Source organism: Prunus avium, chromosome 4, assembly GCF_965620075.1.
Source record: "Prunus avium chromosome 4, drPruAviu1.hap1.1, whole genome shotgun sequence".
Taxonomy (NCBI): Eukaryota; Viridiplantae; Streptophyta; class Magnoliopsida; order Rosales; family Rosaceae; genus Prunus; species Prunus avium.
The window spans coordinates 29,811,407-29,830,913 of NC_142287.1; the positions used below are offsets into that span (position 1 = coordinate 29,811,407).

The window sequence follows — 19,507 nt, forward strand, 5'->3', positions numbered from 1 at the left end:
TCTACCTATCAAACAACTTATTCCGTGAAGTAAATGAGCCCTTAGACTTCGTAAATCCCATGTTCAAATGCTTTGACATTGAAACCTTTTCAATTATCACCATAGAGGATCTTTGGAGTGTTGGACAAAGTCTAGTGCCCTACACCCTGACCTATTCCCCTCACCCTCAGGCATGGTTTTGCAGTTGAAGCCTGGCAAAAGGGTAAGATCACCCAAATGGAAAATAAGAAATGGGTTTGGTGAGGGTGAGGCATAGGCATTTGAAGAGGAATTCCTAGGCCACATGTGTTCATGTGATGTGTGGCCCCCACCATTTTTGACAATTATTAAATGTAATATAGTACTACTAGCTCTAGCTGTAGCTTGGACCAAGACTTCATTATTCTTGAATATGCAAAAATTAAATGTATTTGAAATTCTGGACAATATTTATATGAGTAATGTTACACTTATCACATTTTTATCTCATGTTTTTATATTACATAATGTCGTATGTTTATATCATATGTCACATCAATTAATTGAATAAGTTGTATTTAAATAAATAAAAATTAATTAATAGTTTTGTTAATAAATCATAAAATTAAAATAATAATTTTAATAATTTTAATTGATGTGAATGTTCACTTCATTTGCCCCGTGATATACAAACATGATAAGAGTATATTTCTGTACGGCCATAACAAATTAAATATTTTTAAAAACTATAATTGTAAGGTGATGAGTGGTTCAGTTTTTTTTTTTTTTTTTTCTGAACCACGAGGTGATCCTGGATGGGCCCAAACTATGGGTGGCACCTTTAAGCCTTAACCACAACCCAGACTAATCCCCGTTCACACCGGGTCGGCCCGTAAGGGGTAGAGTGCTAGCCAAAGTGGTGACTCCGTACAAGAGCAGGGATCGAACCCCTGACCTCTCTTAAGGAATGAGAGTGCCGAACCACTCACACCAACCACCTTTGTTGATGAGTGGTTCAGTTTTCAGTTAGCTGTTAAACATTATTTCATGAAATTAAATAAAATTCATTATTAATTGACATTATATTATTTACCTAAACTCACAACATTTAATTATTGTTATTAACAAGATCACGAAAGTTGAAAGCGAAGGTCTGGCAGTGCCAGCTGCTATGTACAGTCCAGACTTCCACCGCTGCCCATGGGCCTCATATTTTTCTTTCTAAATCACTGACCAAACGCAAAAGGCAAAAGAAACACAGCCAAGCCAACCAACCAAAAAACACAAAACACTGTCGACGCTCACACGCCCTCCAGCTCTGACTCTCTGTCAGCAATCAACCCAAAAACTCATTGCATATATATATGGATATGTGCAATAATTTTATGGAATCGACAATCTAATTTTTCCAAATGGGTCTTTTGTTTATTATTATCTTTTATGAATATTATCTTTTTTTTTTAAGCAATATTCTACTTTAAACTAATCTAAATTACGGGAGGAGAATTCGAAGTCGGGTGCTGAGTGGGGAGGACATCCACTTAAGCCAACCTGACTAAAAAAAAGTTGGATATTTTTTTATATATTAATATCTTTCTTCACAAACAATCACCGGTAAAGTTAGGACTTTAAGCTTGGCTAATCATCATGTGAGGAGAGAACAACGGTTGCCGAGAATTTAATCAAGAGCTTATGAGTTGAAAATGTGAACTATGTCGTTCACTCATATTATAATGTATGAACGGATTATACTGTAGGATGGTATGAGAGTATCCTACAATAAAGTGTTTATTTTTATATTTTACAATGATGATATTCTAAATTACTTTTATACACGGGAGAAGGTTGGAACTCGGATAAAAACATATTACATTGACCGACTAACTTAACTAACATTTACACCATATAATAAGTTATTGGTAAAGAGTTAAATTATAAAACTGCACCACAATTTAATGTGCAACAATAACAATCAATGCCAGAGAATCTGCAAACAAAAATAAACTAAGGCATGGGGCTTTGTACTTTAGAAAACAAAATGGTGCATCAGTTTTCATCGCCGGTTCTCTGGGAGCTTGAGTGAGGCAGAGGCAGCCCCAGTCAGAATTATAATAAATACCAAGTAACTCTTTTGTCTCATAAAGACATTTTTTGCACCTCCACCATATAATAGCGAATATTAAATGCTACGTCACTGTATCACATTAATTAAAAATTCAAAAAGGCGTGCAGGGATTGGTTGGGGGCCATTGGGACCCACAAGCCACCCACCTCAATTATTATTTTTAGTTGCACCCCTTTAAATCTGCCACATTCTCATTCAATCTTGGACTTATATTTAGAACCATACTCATTTATATTTGCATTAAAAAAATTCATTACGAAGATGGAGATTGGCACTCTCCTTTCTGTTGCTGGCTTCACGGGTCTTCGTAACATTCTATGAAAAACTCGATGCACTTATCATGTGTTCTCGTAAGTCCGTCTCTGCACGTAATATACATTATTGACTCATTCTCTCGTACGATGTAAGTTTTTACCGCGTGGATTTTTAGAGCGTAATAATCTAGTTGCGTTATTGTCTAAAACTCGACTTAAACTATGAAGGTGATGAGAAAGTTAAGAAAAGTCATAAATAGCTAGCTAGCATAGAATTATGAGGAACCCTCTAGAGATAGGACACTATTGATTCATTCATTCCTTCCTTTCTTTTCCTTGCTTTCTTTCTTTCTTTCTTTCCTAATTTTGTCCATGTGTTAGTTACAGGATGAGACATTCCAAAATGCCACCCACCAGCTCCTTTTGACTTCGTCTCATATTGGATAAAGCTAACCCTTTTGTGATTTTTTTGAATCATTCCAAAACCCATATGGTCTATGTTTGTTTATCATCAAAATCACATATGATATGCAGTCTTTCTTTTCTCATCGGCAAAGCAAGCACAAATCTTGTCATGGCAGCAAGGGTCCTCTCCATGTATTCATTGATGCAAAACTTCAAGATTAATCTTCGGGGGGCCGCGCATTTTATAAAAGCTAATAATATTTTTTCTCTAAAAAGGTAAAAAGGTACAAAATACCTTTTTTTCTTTAATTTATTGGTAATTAGTGTATATTATTATTTGATGCTTTAACATCGGATGCCTCAGAAAATGTAATGCTTGGAAATGTAAAAAGCTCCCGGGTTTATTCTGTTCACTTTGTTTTACGCTGTGGATTTATCTGTTTGGTCAAGAATAAAAAGAAAAGAAAAAAAAGAGGAAAAGCAATGATATATCCAGGAGGACACAGAAATGAAAAGTGAGATAGCAAAATAAAGCTCATTTGACACCAAAGCCACCTTCAATGGGTGCCGTTCATGTGGTCCCTCCTGACCGACAATCCAATTCAATCAACTCTTTTTATTATTTATTATTTATTATTATTATTATTATTATTAAATTAAAAAAGAATCAGAATAACAAAATGAAGAAGAAAAAAAAACTAATATTTTCCTCAAAAGCATGTGACATGTCCATATACCACCACCACTTGTATCTATATGTACCTTTACTGAAAACTATTATACAAGGAAGAACTCTGAACCCTAAACCAAAGAATTTCCTGTTCTACAACTGTAATTAAACATGAAATTACCAAAAAAATAACAGAAAAAAGAAAAAGAACAATGCAAAGGAAAAAGGAAAAAAAAAAAAAGTGGAAAAAATTTATGTGCTCTCATTGCCTGGTCTTTTGTAACCTGTTTCCAATCATTCTGAGCTCGAACCTCTTGACAGAGCCAGCAACATCTCTCATGGTGGTGTCCATAACATAAGGGATTTTGTCAACGGTTGTCTCAGTCGCGTTGACCAGCTGCCTGCATGGCTCCCTCCTGTTGGCAATGGTTCCATGGTAATGGAAGTATTTGATCCTGTTCTCTGTCTTGTGGGTCGTCTTCCCTGCTACGTTCTGTGACATGTGCACTCCTGTGGCGTACACATTACGCGGCTGCACAGCGTATTTTCTGTCCCTTCTAATTCCTCTTTTCACATCTTTGTACACAAGTTTCTCAAAGCCCCATTTCCTGCACAGTTTCACAATTTCACATCAGAATGGTAGATTTTGACTTGTTTATTTGGAAACAACTTCTTGTTGTTTTCATGTTGGTTTTTGGCAAAATATTGTTGACCAAGTTCTATACCGGATTCTAGATCTACATCCTAAATATATAATCAAGCTGGCAGACAGACAAAGAAAATTACCCCACGCCAACCATTCCTCTGTTGGGTTAAAAACTTAACACACCTTGCCTTCTTTCTCAAGTCCCAACAAAACAATCCTAATCTTCCTAGATTTTTTATTTATAACACTGGTCAGCATCAACATCAGTCTTAATCTCACTTAAATAACAACATCATACATGATTTTCTCGTTGTCCTTCTGATGATTCATTTCAACACTCCAATCCTTCATTTCCATGTAACATCATTTGGCTATTGAAACTTTCCAAACATATTGTAGAAGAAGGAAAACTGGAGATTGGAGGATGGTTCTAATTCTTCACCACTTGAAAATTTGTAGAGATTAACCATTCAAGTTCAAACATTGCATCAATAATTTTCCATTGCCAGAATTAACATGATTTTGATAACTGGGATCATGTTTCTTATAGAGGAAAAGAACATCAATTATTGAAGATTGGTTCAGATGTATGCTCACAACATAAAGGAACAGTATCACATAGATGGGTGAAAATACTATTAAAAGAATAGATTAGGTCTTTGTCATGAATAATAAAAAACTGTCACTTTAGAACAAAGCTGAAGCCCACCCCACTACCACCTGCCCTAGTAAAATGAAGAGAAGAAGGACCCTTTAGCAAAAGCAGAGGAATGTGCCAAAAAATTTCATGCGTACGACCACTTGATCAAACTACATTTTCAACATCAATGTAAAAAAGTTCCAAAACACTCAACCACCAGACAAAAACAATGAGCCAAAAAATGTAATTTACAGAAACCCCGTAATGATGCTGCATACAGCCAAGGTGATATTATCATTCATGCAGTCTTTTTTATGCCAGGAATCCAATGCCCAATCGCCAAATAAATAAATAAAAAAGCTCAGAAACTAGCATCACAATGAATGGAATTGTGGAAATTTGGCTTCATTTTAACACCAGTGTGATCAATCCAAATGTCAATCCTTAGATGTAAATGAGAAAAGCTCCACATGTCAAAATCGTTAACTAAAAATACAGTCTTTATGAGCAAAATTATATGCAACACTTACTGTGGCTAAATCTAAGCAAATTAAATGCAAAAATTTGACAAAACCCAATTCACAGAAAGTAAAAACAGAGAACTTTCAGAGCAGAAGATGTGTACCTGTAAGTTTTGCGATAATCTTCAGAGAGGCAGAGCTTATTGCTCATGGGCATCTGTTCAATGGTGAACTGGGTGTAATCAGAGAGAGAATCAAGCACCGACTTAATATTGCTCTTGGGTGGCATGTAGATGTACTCATCAACATCAAAGAAGAACATCCACTTAGCCATGAACTTATATCTATGCAAGCAATCATTCACCACCATGAACTGGTTGTGATAATATCCATCAAATCTCTCCTGCTCTCTAATGTCCTGCAGGGTCACATAGCCCAGCTCCATCCATGGCTTCAACACCTCCAACACCTCCTCATGAATCCCACCAGCATCATGAATCACAAAGTGAGATCTAGGTCCAAACAGCCTCACATGGTAAGCAATCCACTCCCTCACTCTCTGAGGACTTAAATTCCCATACAAAGAAGACCCACAATACAAGTAATCATACTTGGGCCTTGAAGTGAACAAACCGGTGTTTAAACTTCCCGGTGCTTCAGTCAAGGCCTCAATTGTGTCGGTGGTGTTGAAGCTTCGGTCACCGCCGCCGCCGGTGGAGGCGAGAAGGAGCAATTTTCCGCCGGAGTTGTCGACATTGATGGGCTGAGCAAAAGTGCAGTTCACAATCACGACTGTGTAGACTCGGCCATAGCCCCAATCTGTGAGCATCTTGTACCCAACTGTGGAAGTGGGTTGGCTTGAATTGAGATTGGGCACCCACTGGCATTGGTATTTGGGATTTGAGAAGACGTGAAGAGGCTTTGAGGCCAAACCCACAATGGCAAAAGTGTTGAGGCCTCCTCTGTAAGCACCCATGGTGACGAAGCTGTAAGCCGCCGAGCCGTAGGGGTTGAAAGCTCTTTTAATGACGCCATTGCTGAGCACCTGGTCTAACTCAACAGAAGGCGGCGGTGGCGGCGGGGGCGGTGGTGGTGGGGAAGAAGGTGCTGGTGCTGAGACTAGCTCTGCTGCTATGACTTGGTTGGCCGGGGCTTGGGCCTGGGACTGTGTTTGGGCTGGAGTAAGAACCCGGGAGATGCAGAAGCGAAGATCAGAGGTGGAGATGGTGAACCTTGACGGAATGAACTGGAGAAGAGTGGCTAATGTGCAGAGGATCAACAGAGCTGTTAGCAGTAGCTTCAGCTCTGCTGTGTAGTTCCATACAACTCCGACAAACAGCTTCTTCTCTTTCTCAGCTTTCTCTTTAGCCATTGATATGTACTTTGTTTTCTATTGAAAAACAGAGAGAGAAAGAAGAAGAAGAAGAAGAAGAAGAAGAAGAAGAAAGTTTACACCTCCGGAGAAAAGCAACAAGAGAATTTCTCTCTCTGTCGTTTGCAATTCTCCAATTTTTCAGTGTTATATATATGCTTGTGTTATCCAGCTGTAATTGATGCGTGAAAAGTTTATTTTTTATTATTTACTTCATTTGTGAATTTTTGTAATAAGCGGTGATTTTTTAATTTTTTTTCGATATGTTGTGAATATTATTACGTGATAATTGTTGGACAAGAAAAGCGCGGAGGCTTTTGCCGCTGAGGTTGAGGTGTAATTTTGTTGCTTTTCAAGGGCAAACAAAACCAAGTAGGAACACTCCCGGTTTGAGGGGATTAGGAATCGCAACGGCTCCCTGGATCTCTAAATTTCTCAATCAACAACCCTAATTATGGTTTTTAGGTTGCTTTATTTGAGTGCCCAAACTCCATGGCCGGTCTCCATTTTGAAACAAATGGATCAAATGATTGTTGAATTTGGAAACTAGAGAGATGTTTTTATTACTTTTCTCTCTTCTTTTTTTCTTATTTCCACTTTAAATCGAAGCAACAAAAAATAAGAATAAAAAACAATACAAACGATCATCGATAAAATTCTCAAGTTTTAATTGACATCAAATCCAAGTTTTAATTGAAATGGGAAATTCTAACAGAACAAATTCTATTCAGAATTGAACTGTAAAGAAAAACAAACCAAATACTAATGGGCATATCTGCCTTGCCTTGTAATTATCCCTGCGTATTTATTTTAATAATGACATCAAAAAAATAATGAAAAAATCGATTTGATTATTTGTGTGTTGTAACCCAAGAGTTATATTTATAGATATTTATCCCTCATATACTACTAGTTCCTCATTACTAGGAGACTCAGAGTCTTGCCAGAATCTTTTACCTTATTTTTCGCTCCAAAAAAAATTCCTTCATTATCGGATAGCAAGCCATGCAATTATGTCTTTCTAACGTATTTCTTAAATTGTGGTGACACATTTCATTTTTAATTATTGGTAGCACCCTAATGAAATGATAGTCCATGTTATATTTGCTTTTGCTTTACTTTGCAATTCGGCCAACTGGCCAAGTTCTCCTAAACCTTTTTTTTTATTTGTATAAGAGTATTTCAAGCGGCAACCCCTGCCCTAGCAAAAGGCCGGAAAGGCTAGAATGAGGAGGTTGAGTGAGGAGGTGAAATCTCACCATCAACAACAAAAAACAAAGCACATAGGGGGTGCATTGGGGGGTCCACACCCCTTTTGATGGTGAGATGGGCCTCCTCAAATAAACTACTCAAATAGCATCCTCATTATAGAAGCTCCCAGCAAAAGGCTGCCCAAGCAGAGAAATGGAGCTCCAGCGGTCCAAAATAGCCCAGACAAGGCATGGGCTCCACCAAGCCCTATTAGGTCCGAATGTAAAAACAACCTGAATTGTTGCCTAAGAGCCCTAACGTCAGCAAAGAAAATAATTTTAAAAAAATAGAAACAAATTTCTAAAAAATTACCAAAAGATACATAATAATTTTTTTTTATACATACATAGCAATTTTTTATTATTAATTTCATACATATAAATAAAATCAATCCCATGTAAATAGTAATTGCCCTTAGGTTGTTATGACAATTGGTGGAAAAACAACAAAAAATTAAGAGGATAGATACTATTCATGTGAATAGTAACCGCCATTACATGCCTTTGCCCTTTACTATGGCAAATGCTCTCACACAAAATTTTTACTTAAAAAAAAAATTGTGATCACAAGGCTTTGACTTTTCATTATTGAAACACAAGTCCAAAATTATGAATATTACCTTCTTAGTAAGGGCCATGGAAATGGTATAAAAAATATGTTGGGGCAGGCCGAGGGGGGAATCAGCAAAGAAAAATACAAGATGGGGCGTCGGTGCGAAGGGAGTGACACGTGGAGGATTCTTCTGTTAAATAAGTGTGTCGACGCTGTCAAAAAGCCACCTATACTTATGGCCTGTCTCGCCGATAGACGACATCCGCCGGTGGGGACCGCGTAGTTTTTTTTTCCCAATTATAAATATTTGTATCGATTATTTAATTATTATTTTTAAATTACGCTTTTAAATTTGGCGTAACGCGTGGCACAAGCTGCCGCGCGGGTCGAGAAAGAACGTCCCAGTTTCCTTCACCGATCAGTTTGAAGTTTTTTATTTATTTTTATGATAAGGCTATCTGTTAGACCTTGTTCTTGAGTTTTGTGACTTTTGTTGTTATTGGTTTTGAAGGGGTGACGAATAGGACTCTTCTAAATACAACAATACATATAACAATATACAAAATCATTTCGTATAAGGTTCTTATTATATTTTGAAAAAATTTGTTCAAGTTTTTTAAGGAAAACGAATTCTAGTTTAGAATAAAAGCGATTTTCTTTCAGTAAAAAAACTCGCTTGTTTATGAAATTGTTATTGACACATCAAAAAAGTTATTATGCACTTATATTAAATATATGGAACCAACTGATTTTCCACGGGGGAATAACATCTAGAGCAACAGCCCCAACAATTTGGAAGATATCTTAAGAAAAAGTTTTAAAGGGGAAATGCTAAAAAGGATGAAGCATTCATAATTTCACAAAATTCAACTAGTTACTGAAAATATTAAGAAATGAATCATTCATTAAATGAGCATTATATAGTAGATTAATAGTTTTTCATATTATATAGCTCGTATTTTCATTGGACACAAGTACACCTATTTTATTTTTCTTGTTATTAAGATTAAAAAACAAAAACAGAAAAAACCAATTGACATACGCGCGTGAGCATCATGTATTACATAATGCATGTGTACGTGCATGCGTCTCTATATGTTGTTTATCTACAAACCCGCATTAGTTGTCGTTGATCAACATACTTAAATACCTTAACCTCATTGGAGAAAGTTAATTGACCCGAATATAAGGTCAAGTCATATCAGTTTACAAGTAACGAAATCAATTTTCTAAGAATAAGATCAATAATGGAAACAAGAGCATGCAGTTTAACGTAGTACAACAAAAGTTTATGTATATTCTGTTCACATTATTAATTTTAGAGTATCGAACGTGTTTTTAGGGAGAGCTATTTTGTTTATTTTTATTTTGATGGTTTAGAACGTGAATGAATGAGGATTGGTGTTTTGGGTACGGAAAGTAAAAAGTCAAGGCTGTGGCGCAATATAAATGAAAAAGAAGAAAAATGATTTGTGTGTGTGGAGAAATCAGTTCAGGTCGAGTCACTAAACGATGCCAAATATTTTGTCAAGTGTGTATCGTCATAAAATAAAATTAAGATTGACACGTATAATTAAAGATGATAATCATTACGATCATATGATATTTTTGTTCTCCTTTGGTGAATATGAAGATTAATCATGGCAATGCCATTTTTCACTAGGAAGAATAAGCCACGAATATTCAGGGGAGAGGAGGAGCCCCCGGCATTGTGCCTAAGTCCACCTTTCACATCGGCCATGTCCTTTTACACTTTTTATGCATAGATGTTGTTGTGGACTGGTCATCCTGCCCATGCATGTTGTCGTCCATTCACAACAATCACAGGCACAGCTACGCACCAAATTCTTTGGCCGACAGTCCAATCAAGGTCACCCTTTTATTGAGATCCCACCACCATGGTATGGTGGGGTTGCGTGGACAAGGTGTGACTTCAATAAATAGACCTTCGCTAGACTGTGAGATTGGACAGACGATCGACATGGTCACGACGATGATCGGATTAAAGAACTTCTCATAAATGCACATCGTATACTTGTATTAGTCTTTTATCATAATGGTAACATTTAACATTTACGTTTTGTATTAGGAAGTAGTTACTTTTTCCAAGAACCGCTTTCATTTCTAATTAAAATTTCAACGTGCATAGCCAATGGAGTCTAGCTCAGTGAAAAATAACATTGACTTGCAGATCAGTGGTCTTAAGTTAGAATACCTATGACACCTTAGTAGTGTGTGGGTGAAAAACCCTCTCCACCATTTAATTTAGACTATCGCTTGTATTAAAAAAAAATAAAAATTTCAAGTTGCATAGAAGTCTAAGATAGTTTTCGAAAACTTGGAAGTGTTAGGTCGACTTTGTGCTTTCATATTCCCCTACTGGATCAGATTTTCTGTAGTTATGCCCAAATTAATGGGCCAGCACGAGTTTCAAACCCCGAAAACAAAAAGGAATCTTAGCCTAGCCAAACCCAAAAAGAAGAAAAAACAACAGAAATTTTGAGGCCCAAAGTAGGCCCAATTTCAAGCCCCAAAGCGGGAGCTCGTTAGGGTTTCGTCATAAAATGGAGGTATATAGAGCTGCGACTGTGAGTGTTTGTAGTTTACATAGATCATTGAGAGAGAGAAAGAGAGCGGCTTCGGACTTGGGACTTAGGAGCAGCGAAGGAGGGTCGGCAGCCGGCGTAGTTCACCTGACAAGATGGTTCGTATTTCATTTTTCTATGGCACCTTCGTCTATGGCTTTTCTATGAATTTGCATACCATAAATTCTAGAGCTTGGACAATTAAACTTTTATAAGTTGAATAAAGCTTGTGAACCCAGTTCTACTGCTTCTTCTTGTAGCAATTTTTTAGGGTCCGAAAATTGATACCTTGTTTAGAGCTGATTTGTTTTTGTTCTGGTTAGCCCCATTATGGAAAATTGTTTGATTATGGTATTCTAAAAGATGAGAGGGGAGAGTAGGCGAAGACAAGCGATGTAACTGTAAAAGAAATTTTGGGCACTGTATTTGATCGAAAACCCGTATGGCTGTATGTGAATTATTGGATCTTCATGTCATTTTGAATGTCATGCGTTTGAAGTGGGACGATTTGATTTGTAGACCTATATGTTGGTTTCATTTTCTTAATTTTATTTCCTTTCGACTACAGGCGCGAGGATTGAAGAAGCATCTGAAGAGGCTCAATGCCCCGAAGCATTGGATGCTTGACAAACTTGGTGGTGCATTTGTAAGTTTCCTTTTGAGCTGAATCTGTGCAATGTTTGGTATTTCATGTAACGCATTCAATGTGCAAGTTGAAAATTTTAAATGATGTGTTTTCTTTTTTCTTTAGGCTCCCAAGCCTTCGTCTGGACCTCACAAATCCAGGGAATGCCTGCCATTGGTCATCATCCTAAGAAACCGATTGAAATATGCTCTAACATACCGTGAGGTCATTTCCATTTTGATGCAACGACATGTTTTGGTTGATGGGAAAGTTAGGACTGATAAGACCTATCCTTCTGGTTTCATGGGTATGCACATCACTTTATTCTTTGATATATTACTGCTTCATCTGTTCTTAAACATGTCAACACAATGATTGTTAATTAATTAGAAGCATTTTCTTGGACAACCGGCTCTGTAGTAACCAAGTGTTGGCTACTATAAAGGAAAACTCTTTTAATGTGGACCTATCTTCCATGTATTAGGAAGTTTACATATTTAATATCAATTAGAGAATGTTTCTAGTATCTTAGGAAGTTTGTATGTTGGTCCTTCATGCACATTTTTTATGGTTGGAGCATGACCAATAGGTGTTCAGGAATAGGTATTCACAACTTTTACTTGTAATTGGGGTATTTTGTAATACTTTTTGAGCATTCTGCTTCACTCTTACAGATGTTGTTTCAATCCCCAAAACAAATGAGAACTTCCGACTCCTTTATGACACCAAGGGTCGATTCCGTCTCCATTCAATCAGGGATGAAGAGGCAAAGGTGTGTTGATGCTCTTTGCTAGAGTAACTCTACTTTTATGAGGTCATATATTCTCTGGATGTGAATGATTTCGTATTGTCAGATATAGAATCATTCAAGTTGGCATTCCTAAACATCTTGTTCATGTAGATTTATTTGAGATAAGTACACGCAGCTATAACACTGTATGCCATGCTTTTAAATTTTTCTATATGGAAATATATGGAATCATTCCAGTTCTCTGGCTGGAGATTTGTTCTCCATGTGGGGAACTTATGCCATTTCAAGTCTGTATATATACATTGTCAGAAAATATTGAAAGTCATGCTTATCCAGGATAATATGATACTTGTTTTAATTTTTTAAAATCAAATTTATGGATTTCATGAGTTGAGTGCTGATATTGGAGTCTGCATTTCTTTCAGTTTAAGCTTTGCAAGGTCCGGTCTGTGCAATTCGGACAGAAAGGCATCCCGTATATTAACACCTTTGATGGGCGAACAATCCGTTACCCAGACCCTCTCATCAAGGCTAATGACACCATTAAGCTGGACTTGGAGACCAACAAGATCACTGATTTCATCAAGTTCGATGTTGGGAATGTCGTCATGGTGACTGGTGGACGAAACAGAGGGCGTGTGGGAGTAATCAAGAACAGGGAGAAGCATAAGGGAAGCTTTGAGACAATCCATGTCCAGGATGCCAGTGGACATGAATTCGCCACTCGGTTGGGCAATGTGTTCACAATAGGCAAGGGGACCAAGCCATGGGTAAGCCTTCCCAAGGGTAAGGGTATTAAGCTCACCATTATTGAAGAGGCCAAGAAGAGGCAAGCAGCCCAAGCTGCAGCCACAGCTTAAATGGTCGTGGGTGAAAACAATCTTTGAACTTATTTTGGCGATGTTCACTTTTATTATTGTAGTCTTTACCTATTAGCTTTGGAATTTATGATGCAAATTTTGTCTTGTTTATTTTGTCTGTCGTTTCTCATCTTGATACAAATAATTTAGTTGTTTCAACCCCGACTTTAAATTCATGTTACTTTTAAAGTAAACTTTTACTTGGCCATTTGAATAGTCTAGTTATTCCTGGTCATGCGCCTACGTTTGTGAATGAATAATGTTCAATTTTTTTTTTTATAAGTTATTTATTGAGAACAATAGAAGCACACTTCTATACAGAGGATGGCAAGCAAACCATCCAAAGCCCAAACATAGCATTAGAGTGAGGAACAGAAATACAGACTCTGTAATGCTTAAGAAGCCATGGCTGTCGTCATGTATGGTATGCGCATAACTTAACTAAGTTAAGTTAACAAGAAGAGAAAAGAAGAAATTATAATAAGTGAGCCCATTGAGCTATTTTGAGCTTAAAATTACAAAAACTATGGCTAAGCTAGCCTCTGACTCTGAATATCTCAAGAAGGCAAAAATACAGAACATGATTTGGAGTTTACTTCTTTTTACAAGTTAAAAGGTCAGAGTTTGTGGACAGCCAATAATCTTCCAGGTTAGAAAACAGACATGTATTATTTCCTTGTATGTAATGTTCTTTTGTTTCATAAAGAAAATTCCTTGTATGGAGATTGGACGTTGGAGCTTACTTCCTTGACAAGTTTAAAACCTATGCGTGCACATTTTTCAAAACAGTTTATTCGAAAGCAAAACACAGAGAGAGAGAGAGAGGGTTTAGATGAAGCTTGACTTTGGCCTGAAACTCTAGGGCTAGAGGGCCCATAAATCCTTCTTGTTTTTCATTTTGCTCCCAGAACGAAAACGGAAACGAAAGCACTTCTCTCTCTCTCTCAAACTCGGTATATTTCTTGGGGTTTCAGGAATAATATTCAGAGAAGCAAAGTCTCTGGTGAGTTTCGATTTGTTTAAAACAAGCACATGATGCAATGTGATAATTTTTTCTGAAGTCTTACATACGAATTGGAATTTGGAATTGGGGTGGTTTGGTTTTGTTTTACTTTGCCAATATTTATACTGCTAGTTTTGTCTTGGTAAATTTAAATGTTTTGCTGCACCCATATTTCATTTCATTTGTAAATCTTGTGTGCTTTGGTTGCAAGTTGCAAATATTAATTTTGCTTCGTGTGCTTATGCTTGGGAGGATTCTGCAGAGTTAGTTCGCTTTTTGATATTGTGAAATGGTAGGCCTTTGTCAATCTTTAATACTTCTTTCCTCACTGGTTTTGGATCCTCTGCTTTTGGCCTTTCACCCAACTATATTAAGTGAGATATCTCTTTTTTAATTTCCACCCAGCTATTTTGAGGTGAAAGTTTGACCTTAAACCTCAAAAATATGGCTAAGCTGGGAATATATATCATTTTCTGTAATTTCAGGGACATTATTTTGGAAGTAGATTCTTCAGTCCTCTCTCTCTCTCTCTCTCTCTCTCTCTTATATATTTTTATATATATATATATGTATAATTTTCCTTTTTTTCTGGTAATGGAATGGTGCAAGTCTTGGGAATGTCAACTAAACTTTAGATCCACCAAGCCCATGGCTAAGATTCCCTCAAATCATGGAACTTTAGCTGCATAGAATTACAGCCAAGTCTTAACTGTCATCTATATGCATATGTTCTGCACAAAGGTAACAGCAAGCTAAAAAGTAGAAAAGATAATCAGAGATCACATGGAGAAGATGCCTGAGCTTGGCTCAGGATTGAAAAGGCATTAAAGGCAAAAAGAAAGAAAAAGTATACATGTAAAAACTGTATAATGAGATTGTAGCAAATACCCTTCTTAGAAAACCATGCAGATAAGATAATACCAACTCTGTAAAAATTAACAAAAACCCAAACTTGACATTAATTTATGATACAAATCTCCCAAAAGGTTAGAACCTAGAAGCAAAGGGAAAAAAAAAAACTACAAACAGAGAAAATGATGTAATGAAGCCTTTTATAGAAGAGCTGACAATTCTTATCCAGTCCAAAGAGCAAGTTGAAAGAGATGATAGATGGATATATCATGGTCCATGACAGGGCTGGGCCAACAGTCCTACCTGCACTGATTATTCTTCACAATCTGTTAAAAGCAAAGCAAATAATAGAGGGGATGTGGTGGCCACAACAAGCAAGTGAAAGCTATTTGATCCCATACACTTGCCATTGCCTGCCCACCTGCACATGCTCTGCTTGTCTTCCTATGCCCTTCTTTCCACACACTTTTTTTTCTAAGCATCCCATTCCAATTTTGCCCTCTCAGACACCCACCAAGACTTTTACAACAGCTAATCTAAATACACACAACCAGATTACATAGCAACTTCTAGATTTTAGAGTTAGAGATAATAAGCTTATTATGCTTATTGGGTCCTAGTCTATGCCACACACATATATACATGTTCATCTGTAGCTGTCTGTTCTTGTAGATTATTTTGTGATGTGAAATTATAAAGCAGCAGGGCCTGCAACAGGAGGGCTTGAAGCCAAAGAAGCTGCACATTGGAGGTGCCGTGGGCAGGTGATCAAGTGGTCATTTGTGAGGCCAGCTGCTTGCATGAATGAGTGAATGACTGTGGGACCAACAAGCCTAAAACCCCTTCTAACCATGTCTTTGCTTATGCTTTCTGACTTGGAGTTTTTCACAGGGATCTTGTGGCATGACTTGTATTGGGTAGATATAGGCTTGTGATTCACAAATCCCCACAAGTACTTGTCAAATGATCCAACTTCCCTCTTTATCTGTAAATTGAGTTAAAAAAATAAAGTAAAAATTAATAAGACATCATATATACATCAGCAATACACAAATTTTTTTTTATATAAAAAAAAGCCTTATAACATTGCCAGTAAATGTAAAATCTATCAAATATATATCTGATAGAGATTATGTTTGAGTTTTTTCTTATAGTACCTGAAGAATTCGTTTAGCATTGTCAACAGCTCCTCGAACGAGGCTTATATCTATACCAGAATCAGAACTCACTGATGTTATCTTTCTTTCACTAAATTTAGCCACAACATCTGCATCAAATCCTGAAAAGGCCTCCCTGCATAAAGAAATACTGCATTTGGTAAGATTAAGAACAAAGTAGCTATATTATTGGTTTCTTTCAATATTTGTAGGACTAAGAAGAGTAATGGAATTTTGAAATCACACCCACCTCAAAGCTTGCCTTTTCCTCAGGAGTGAAGTCCAATCCGATCCAACTTGAGCGCCAGTTAACACCAGCAATTCAAGCAACAGACTGCAAATATGACACAAGCAAATTAGCTATTTAGTTTAAGAAATGTATGTGTGTTTGTGAGAGACAGAGGGATGAGAGAGAGAGACTTACTTGTCATCATGGACAGGAACTCCCCATTCTTCATCATGGTAAGCAACATATATAGGGTCTGCAAACAAGTACACCATAAACACATTATTCAAATGTCTTATAAACTTCCACAATCTGTCAATAACATAACCTTGTCTGTTAAGCTGCATACCTGAGTTAGGTGTGATAAAAGTACACCGCCTTTGGTCTCTACTAAAATCAGTTGTAGCTGAAGCATCAAGAGGAACCACTTTCCCTTCATTCTTGGCAGACTTGGTTCTTCCATAATGGGCAATTCGCATCTTTCGTTGTTCTTGCATTGTTGCAACTTGCTCCCTCCTTGCAGCTGCTATGCTTCCTGGTGCCTCCACTATCAAAGAGGATATATTTTTCAATATACTTTCAGCAGAAGGTGCAGCAGCAGCTACAGAGCCACTAGACTTCTTTGACTTTTTCACAGAACTTGTAAACTTGGTTGTGCATCGAGGTGTCACAAGCTTCTCAGCACTAGAATTCAGCTCATTTGGATCTTTTCCTCTCTTGAATGCAGGTGGTCTAGGTGAAGGTAACTTGGGAGAGATGGGAGGAGAAAGGGAGGCCTTAGTTTTAGCACTTGGTAGAGGTGAAGGCAGAGGAGTTGGAGCAAGAGGTTCTTGGGAGCTCTTTTTAAGAGACTTCCTTTGTGCCAAGCCTGGAAATTGATTGCCAGTTGGCTGGAGAACCGGACGCCGATTCATCTTAGGTGTTGATGGAGGAACACTAGTGGTTCTTTGCAAATTTGGTTTAGAGGAGCACATTTTATTTGATCTTTGTGTTGAATGTGAAGAACAAATGATGAGTTTGGTGGTGAAGGAAAGAGAGGAGGAGAAGATGAAGAAGCTCAAGAATTTAAGGAGAGCTTAGGAATGAAGTGGGGGATTTTATTAGACAAAAGTGGGGACATGGCACAAGTTTGGCTAAGTTGTAACATGGGGGGGTTGGGGTCTGCCATACACAACCCTCTTGTGAGGGGCAGGGGCAGCACAACTTTTTGGGGTCTGTGAGAGCATAAGCTTGAAAACGACACCATCCTAACTAAGTCTAGAGATTATAATTGTAATTTTGATGAAGCAAAAGAAATTGTGGGGATGGTTTTGTGGTGCCATTGCCAGCCTTCTCAGGGACCCTCTTTTTTCCCCACACTTTGTGCCTTTACTGCTCAGTCTCCATGCGTCCTCAATCCCAAGTTGAAGGAGTGGGGTCCATGAGAGTAACCAATCATTGCTCTCCTCTTTTGAGCTGGATGAGAAGATCTCAAGATTATGATATGCTAATCAAACTGTAACCAACAATGCCTGGCTTGACTAAGACATATTAGTTTGAGCTCTTCAAACTAAAATAGTTTAAAGTTCTTTGAAGGCTTTTTAGTTTTTATTATATGATTTAAAAATAGTAATTAGTATTTATAAGCATGTTGTTTGTCTGTGGGTCAAGTAGGTTTTCATTTATAATCTCAAACTTTAAGTCAAAACCTAACTCATCGTAATGACAGAAGTTAATTATTAACACAGCAAATTGGGTTTTGCAGATTTTCCACAGAAAATAAAAAGAACTCAGAGAATAATTTGTATGATCAAAGATGCCTGCAACTTGTAGTTGTAGACAACAAAATTACTCGAGTGATTTGAAGTAGTAAATTACTTGCATAATTAGGCACTGGGTCCTACTCATTTGGGCAGGATGAATGATAGCCATCAAATAGTTCAGTAATTTCCAACTGTATCCAATATGCAACATGACTGAATTAATAATAGTAAATATGGCCATAGACTGGCTGACTTCGAAGAATTTTTATGGCATTTCAATCTGCAGGCTGATTTGAAGTGGTTCCCAACATGTATGTCATCTGCAGTTGAACATGTTGGATGAGCCTTAAACACATTCCCCATCAAGTGTCTTCTTTCAATCCATCACACATATTTCAAAGAATTTGGAAGAATTTGTCAAAGTGAAAAACTTGGGTGGCATATAAAAACATGAAATCATGCAGGCTTGTTCAAGAGAAGAAGCAACCATATAATATTTATTAATAAAAGCAAGGATCTCTCTCACACCAGAGGCAGCAGAATGGAAGGAAAAACAAAGGGTAGGTGAAAAAAGTCACTCTTGACATGATCCTAGATTGATCCCCTCATGAACTCCTAATTTTTTTTCTATCACATTTTTGTTGCTTTTATTTTATATTAATTTCCCTGGCCAATAAAGAAGTAGCCAAAATTTGTTTGTTGGGGTTGAGCTTAGAAAATGAGGTAACTCATCATAGGCTTAGCTTTTAGGGTTGGAATTATTTTCCATCCATATAGGTGTAGGAACTACATTGTATAGTATTACTTGATGGTTTGGTTTACTAGACGGTGGTAGTTAATAGTATTTGTAACAGAATAATTTTCTATAGTAATTAAATCAATATAAATTCTTCAATCACAATCACAAGATAACAAGCCATGTGTTTTGAGTCACCTATAATGATGGAGATTTGTGAATCACAAAAATTAGGCAAACAGACAGGGATGATGTACATTTGCCTTGAGTCACCTCTTTGTCTTATTAATTAGGACAGAAACCAACATTATCAATACTTCATTATTTTCTCTTCCTTCATAAGTTATTTAGACTGTTCTCTCTCATATCCAACTAAAAAATGAATCAAAATAGTATAGGGCAATGATTGGCCGATACTGGATATCAATTTACAGTACTTGATACATTCTCAATATATCGAACAATGTAATAACTATTAACTACTGTGTATCGGTACCCATACCTAACAGTCACTCTGTTCCATCCAATAGTAGAATGCATGCGCACATAAAAGTTCATGACAAAAGAGGTGGTTTTAGGCACGCTATGGTGAAGTGTCATAGGGGGTGAATGGAAATTGCAAGGCAATGTAAGAAA

General features: G+C 37.1%; 3 protein-coding genes across 3 annotated transcripts; 1 reads left to right on the forward strand and 2 right to left on the reverse strand.

The window, feature by feature from the left end:
- Positions 1-3,423: 3,423 nt before the first annotated feature.
- Positions 3,424-6,653, reverse strand: LOC110763635 (galactan beta-1,4-galactosyltransferase GALS3). The gene is made up of 2 exons (XM_021966463.2): positions 5,324-6,653; positions 3,424-4,020 (listed from the first exon to the last, which is right to left on the reverse strand). The coding sequence occupies exons 1-2, from the start codon at positions 6,529-6,531 to the stop codon at positions 3,675-3,677; spliced, it is 1,554 nt and encodes a 517-aa protein (XP_021822155.1). The 5' UTR covers positions 6,532-6,653; the 3' UTR covers positions 3,424-3,674.
- Positions 6,654-10,903: 4,250 nt separating this feature from the next.
- On the forward strand, positions 10,904-13,363 carry LOC110763626 (small ribosomal subunit protein eS4). Its single transcript, XM_021966452.2, has 5 exons — positions 10,904-11,038; positions 11,488-11,565; positions 11,671-11,851; positions 12,219-12,316; positions 12,721-13,363. Exons 1-5 carry the CDS (start codon positions 11,036-11,038, stop codon positions 13,153-13,155), a joined length of 795 nt encoding a protein of 264 aa, XP_021822144.1. The 5' UTR covers positions 10,904-11,035; the 3' UTR covers positions 13,156-13,363.
- A 1,730-nt stretch (positions 13,364-15,093) lies between these two features.
- On the reverse strand, positions 15,094-17,489 carry LOC110763634 (DNA glycosylase superfamily protein). Its single transcript, XM_088251799.1, has 5 exons — positions 16,743-17,489; positions 16,592-16,649; positions 16,418-16,501; positions 16,168-16,303; positions 15,094-15,995 (listed from the first exon to the last, which is right to left on the reverse strand). Exons 1-5 carry the CDS (start codon positions 17,365-17,367, stop codon positions 15,702-15,704), a joined length of 1,197 nt encoding a protein of 398 aa, XP_088107925.1. The 5' UTR covers positions 17,368-17,489; the 3' UTR covers positions 15,094-15,701.
- Between the last annotated feature and the right edge of the window lie 2,018 nt (positions 17,490-19,507).

Bases quoted from the DNA above. Each gene is read 5' to 3' on its own strand.
- LOC110763635 (XM_021966463.2), bottom strand. From the start codon at position 6,531: ATGGCTAAAGAGAAAGCTGAGAAAGAGAAGAAGCTGTTTGTCGGAGTT. The intron at 4,021-5,323 runs GTACACATCTTC...GAAACTGTGCAG, and splicing joins GATTATCGCAAAACTTACAG to GAAATGGGGCTTTGAGAAAC.
- LOC110763626 (XM_021966452.2), top strand. The intron at 11,566-11,670 runs GTAAGTTTCCTT...TTTTTTCTTTAG, and splicing joins ACAAACTTGGTGGTGCATTT to GCTCCCAAGCCTTCGTCTGG. The intron at 12,317-12,720 runs GTGTGTTGATGC...CATTTCTTTCAG, and splicing joins TCAGGGATGAAGAGGCAAAG to TTTAAGCTTTGCAAGGTCCG.
- LOC110763634 (XM_088251799.1), bottom strand. From the start codon at position 17,367: ATGTGCTCCTCTAAACCAAATTTGCAAAGAACCACTAGTGTTCCTCCA. The intron at 16,650-16,742 runs GTATGCAGCTTA...ACTTGTTTGCAG, and splicing joins TTTTATCACACCTAACTCAG to ACCCTATATATGTTGCTTAC. The intron at 16,304-16,417 runs GTGGGTGTGATT...TTCTTTATGCAG, and splicing joins AGGAAAAGGCAAGCTTTGAG to GGAGGCCTTTTCAGGATTTG.